At 36.6% G+C, this 6,000-nt stretch overlaps 1 protein-coding gene across 4 annotated transcripts in view; it reads left to right on the top strand.

Moving 5' to 3' along the window:
- pax3b (paired box 3b) overlaps window positions 1-5,401 on the top strand; it is a 90,083-nt gene extending 84,682 nt beyond the window's left edge. For 3 of the 4 annotated variants that reach the window (XM_059989393.1, XM_059989385.1, XM_059989375.1), the window contains 2 exons: window positions 3,392-3,638; window positions 5,253-5,401. In XM_059989393.1, the coding sequence (XP_059845376.1) occupies window positions 3,392-3,638; window positions 5,253-5,287 (282 nt within the window). In that variant the 3' untranslated portion in view covers window positions 5,288-5,401. Of the gene's footprint in view, window positions 1-3,391; window positions 3,746-5,252 lie in introns of those variants that run through there. The other variant, XM_059989366.1, reaches the window with a different exon arrangement.
- The last annotated feature ends 599 nt before the right edge of the window (window positions 5,402-6,000 follow it).

Consider the following 6,000-nt stretch of genomic DNA (forward strand, 5'->3'; position numbering starts at 1 on the left):
TGATTACAATGAGTGGACAGGAATATGGAATTTAATCTACCATGAACCCAACCATGGTATTAAATGACAGAGCAAGTTTAAGGGCTGAGTGGCCTACTCCTGAATATAATTCTGATGCTGGGAAGCCCAATGTCTTACTGTGAAGACTGAACCATTACAATTTAAGGGTACAAATCATTTTAAGGAATTTGATCCCTCTTCAGGAATAAAATTCTGATTCAAGTATGGAATTTCTATGTATAAAATCACTGCTTCTTAACTGCTATGTATTTGGGTATCTGAAATACAAGTGTGACACTTAAAATACGCAATCTCACTCTGAGCATCAAAGCTATCTGTTTAATCCTCTGCAAACTAGATGTTAATCCTTTATCAAAACTGTGCCTGGAAGCAACTGTAAAATTTTGAAGTTTAATCAATACTGTGTAAATATATAATTTTCTTCAGCATTCCTCTTCACATTTGGTTTACAGAATGAGTCTGATGTGATGATTGAGCATCATTTAGAGTAACTGGATCTGTAGTTGGTAGAAGGGCAAGTAATTTTTTTTGCCTTACTTCAAATTAGAAACCAGACATATGATTAAAATATTGAATATGTTGATTTACAATCTGCCATCTGAATGCTCAAGAAGCAAAGTTGTTTATTTACAGTATAAGAATAAAAATAACAGACTTACAAGTAGAGACTGTGTTGCAAAATTTAATCCGAATTTATTTTCCTTACCTATTTTCCTGCAAGTTTTCCCTTTGCTGTAACTGCCAGAAAATAATTATCTCTTAATAAATTACATTGATGGACATTTAGGGTCATTCGTTGATATCTTCTGAGAAACAGGAAACTTTAAAATATTCAATCTTTTCTCTGGCATTCCTCCAAACATATTAAGAGTTTGCCTCCGGGCAGGTTTATACAACTGATAGAATACCATGACGCCTTAAGTTATAGAAATATTAAGTTGAGTGTGTATCAAATTCCTCTTGAGAAAAAGTCGCATTGTCCCTTCAATAACAAAAAAAATTACCATTTAAAACTATTTTTGTGAGGATTTCACCTTTTCACTGTTACTTGATCTCAAAATTAGGCCAGAGACGTAAATTTCCTTTGACAAGAAATTGCTCTTCAGTATTATATTCAATATCTGGTTATAATTTGAAACAAAATTTATTTTGGATTGCTGATTTTTGTACTTGAGGAAGACGATATTGCACATATTTATGTAAAAATAATGCATTATAACCTTACAATAATCAATTGAGTGAAATCTGCAAGAACAGGCGCCACTATTTTCCTTTTGGTGTTGTATATCTGAAACAAAGGGTGGTGTTAATAAATTAAAACTTTATAATATTCAAGCGATATTTAACATTCCAAAGACAGTAAATTAAATGACAGAAATTGTTTTTAACTGCAATTCAAAAATATCTTTGGGTAACCTTTATTAAATTATATCTGAGATATTTGTACTGAAACATTAATCTGGGTAAAGTAGAGATTCTGTCAGCTTTAGTCACCTGAGGATGGTGGATGGGTTGGGGGATGGGCTTAAGGGTTCTGATGTGGAGAAGTCAAATGGACAAGATTGTTGGAGCAGTTTGCTTGTTCTCGTCCTTTCCTTGTGTTTGTGTCCGCTTCTGGCACAGTGACTTGGATACCTGTCTCACTCAATTGTAAGTGTTTCCTTTTGAGTGCATGTTCCACATGAGGATATGAGGAATTTCATGTATAAACACGACATTCTTTTCATATTGATGCAAATTTTAGTCTGGGCTGTTACAAGAATCACCCGTTGTAATAATAATAAGAGAGGCTCAGAGAGAATCTGTATTTACTGATAACTCACCTGTATTGTTTCAACTAAAAAGCACCAGGGTTCACAAACTACTTGTGTACACACCCACTAGAATTTCCTGGTCCTCCATAGATACTCAGTGAAGAAAAAAGGGATTACCCAGGAAAGGAGTCGACACTGGCCAGGCGTTCCTCGTGGTTCTGATGGCCATGTGTCCATGGGGTCCTCTACTTCCGTGATGGTTGGTCCCTGGAGAGTTATCGCCATTACATATTTGGAGCTCCTGACTCTTAGGATGTTCCTCAGCAGCTGAGCTGATGGATCTGCATCCCATTGGCTCAAGGTCTTGATTTACCTGAATCACCTTGTTACTGTCCCTAGTCCAGGGCCACAACTAACATTGTTCTATATTTCTTCCACCCAGCCTTGTGTATTTGCATCTTTCAACTCTGACTGTCCAAACCAGTCAAATTAGCTGATCCAGACACTGAGTTTAACTAAATTACAGATTGCTTCTTTGATACGTCTGGCACTTTGTAAAATAAGTAGCTACTATTCTGAGAATGGCTTCAGATTTAGCAGGTCGTTGCCTGAAGCTCCTTGTGTCCACATTCAATTGCTCTGATTAGATTATCCCAGAGTTCACAAAATGGGAGGAAATAAAGACAACTGGTTTGTCTGCTCCCCCTGTCCTTGATTTATCCAAATCCACTAAATTGTAGACTGTAGTTCTTTCTGGCCAACATCTCCATCCTCTTAATCCAAAGGTATTTATCTTATGAACTTTACCCTCCTGTCATTCAGTCGACTGACCATAGGACTGCCATGGCATCCCAGCAGGCGTGCAACACTTCCACGGCTAATTCTCCTGAATCTCCCTCTGTAGAATTGAGGTAGAATTTCACCTGCTGCTCTGAGCCCATAGTCATGGCCCATTTTTAATCGTCTACCAGTGATAGACTCCTGAGAGCACCAATGTAAGGAAATGGGGGTTCAAACGTGACCAGGGGGATTTCAGGCAATGCTGTGGTCTGCACGGAAGGGAGGTCATGCTTATAACACGGAGACAATGTAATGTTTTAGAGGCTGGTTTGAAGTTGGAGAATGGGGGTAAATCAGGACCAGAGTATTGACTTTATCCTAGTCCCAAAATAGTTGTTCTTTCACTTCTTGCTTAACCAAGATTTCATTAACATTATGTTTTAAATTAACTGAATTTGTTCCATTCCTTAGGGTTTTATTTCAGAGCTATACATGATAACATGGAGATGTTTACCTCTCAGTTTGTACAATTTAGAAATCATTTCCTCCTATTCATTTCACTCCCATTGACCAAAAATTTAAAATAGATTGGTGAAACATATCTTTTTTTTTACTGTAGTTTGCTTGGTAATTTTTATTTATGCTCTATTTGTTCAATTCACAAGGAGTGCTTAGTGAGACCACAATAGCATTCTTTTTGGATCACAACCCATTATAGCATTATGATCAATGCAAAGACCACCGAAAACACTATCCAAACAATACTTTAAAAATGCATTCAAAAATATAATTTGGTCTCAGTATTTTAGTAATTGTGTGACTTTGCATCTCTGCAGGTAATGGGACTCTTGGCAAATCCTGGTGGCGTTCCACATCAGCCACAAACTGACTACGCCCTATCACCACTAACTGGAGGCCTGGAACCATCTACTTCTGTTTCTGCCAGCTGTAGTCAGCGGCTAGACCCAATGAAACCTCTTGACACCTTGCCCACCTCCCAGTCATATTGTCCATCAACTTACAGCTCCTCAGGTTACAGCATGGATCCAGTGGCAGGATACCAGTATGGACAATATGGGCAAAGTAAGTGCCATGTCAACCTAAGCAATACGTTTAGCTATAAAAATGCATATCCGCCCCATCCTTCATCGATTTGTATCAAAATGTGTGACTCAGTATACAAACTCTGATTATGAATGTGAAGTTCATTACAACTTTATTAGTCTTGTTTAAAATAAATAATTACAGAATATATTGCTCCTTTAGTTTGGTTTGGCACTTAGTGCAACATTCCAGCCAAATGCACAAGCAGGGCATACAAAATGTAATAAAAAGAAAATGTACATTTGGTCAACGTTTGATTCTGAAGAACTACGATCAGAAGAGGGCCGATTACTAATGTAAATATATTGCAGGATTAATGTTATATTTCATTTGAGGAACAAAAGAAGAAGTGATGTTTTTCTGTACTGTGCATTTCTGGTATCTGAAAATGCAATGTCTTGCCCTATTTTTGGATAGCAGTCTACACGTTGGATGTTACCACAGTCTGGCGAGGCTACAATCAGCATTTTTCCCTTCAAGTTCTGTTAGACTGCCAAAAATCTATTATTATGAAAATACTTAATCTCATGGCTGTAATCATCTGTCTTACGAGCAAGCAGACAGGTGGTACTTTATTTCCTATATTAGCTGGGATGTAGTTTTAATTAATGAATAAAGAACACTAACTGTTTAATTGTCTATAGGCTATTAGAACTTTGCCTATTAGAACTTTGATACAAGTTTCTTCTAACATGGAATTAAAACTGCCTACACTTTCGTTACACTGATTAAAAGCATTAGATCAAATTCTATGATATTTAAACAATTGTTAAATGATTTAAAATCGACAGATCTACAAATCTATCAAGAGAATGCATGAAGGATTCGATGTGAACATATTATTCTATGTACTCAGTGAAATGCCAAACTTTTTAGTACTGTATACACTATTATTTTTGTACTTCTAAAAGTCGTAAAGGTGCTGCAATTGAAATATTAACATTAATTGGTAAATCTTTCCTCTTAAGGCTCCCTTTGTCTGTAAGTATAAAGTTAAACAATCTGTGGTTGCAGTTAGTGTTACTGTTGAATAAACAGAGAGATAGCACAAATGAAACAAAACTTAATTTTGGCAAGATGAGATTTTGTCGTAAGGGATCACTGGAAAGTCAATAAATTGAGTTAGATCATTAGATAACCAGTACAAAATATCCTGAAAAGGCATTGCCATGCACTTAAGAACTTCTGCCTATTTCTAACAGAAAAAGTTAGTTGAAGGGCTGAGTTAAAGCACTCTATATAATTATCTTCAGTGCTGTCAGCAGCATCTTGATGTGATTAATTGCCAGGACCTAATATATGCTTGCCATTTATGTAGAACCTAAGGCCAAGGTCTGTCAAAAAATAAAGCAGCCACTGGAATGTCACTATTAAAAACACATGTTCTGAGAAAGGCCAAATCAGGCATCATCTTGGACAATATTCTTGGATCCATGTGGTACTGTCAAACTTGTCCTAATATAAACAAAGTAACCCTTGTAGTTTTGGCAGGTCATGATTAGCCCTGACAACATTGTACCTGCATTTGACGTGGCCCCTTGCAACGATGTTGTCACAAGAAGCATTCCTAAGTTTCTTTTACTTCCATTACAGGTGCCTTTCATTATCTGAAGCCAGATATAGCATGAATGAAAAAGTCCATAAAAGTTGAAACAACCCTTGTTCTGGACACACAAACATAATGGGACCATGGTGCCCACAACGGTTGGATCTGTTCCCCAGAAACAAACCAACATTTGTCTTTTTCTGATAATGGTTTTCACTTGTGATCATTGGTTGAGACTCGTATTCTATTTCTTGGTTTAAATAGTAGTGATACCTTAGATTTGACTCTTCTGTTGAGAGAAGATAGAGAAAATTCATTCCAAATAGTCCTTCCATATTAAAAATATGCAGCAAACATTCAGTAAGTGTCCCAGATTGTGGCATTCCTCATGCATTAATTATCAACATATAGTTTCATAAGGAATACAATGAAAAACTGATTTGGAAACACTCTGAGTATTGACAATTTAAGTTACTCTTCAAATGGCCTGACTTCACAAACAGAAACAATACCATTTCAAAATTTCTTCTCCATTGATCCATGGAGTATTCTCTGAAGTTTTACTTTGCTTTCAGATCTTGGCTGATAGTACCATAACTCTGCATGATAGCTACTTGTTGCTTTACCCACCCCCACCCCCCAAATTACAAGTTACCAAAGCATCAAATGATATCCACGTAGTCACTGAAATCTCATTAATTCCCAATAAATTTTGACATCCTGATGGCTCGGTCCCAAAATTAATATTAAGGGTAGGCTTCAATGATCACTGGAGGGTTGATTCCTTTTGTCAAT

Source organism: Hypanus sabinus, chromosome 2 (genome assembly GCF_030144855.1).
Source record: "Hypanus sabinus isolate sHypSab1 chromosome 2, sHypSab1.hap1, whole genome shotgun sequence".
Classification (NCBI taxonomy): Eukaryota; Metazoa; Chordata; class Chondrichthyes; order Myliobatiformes; family Dasyatidae; genus Hypanus; species Hypanus sabinus.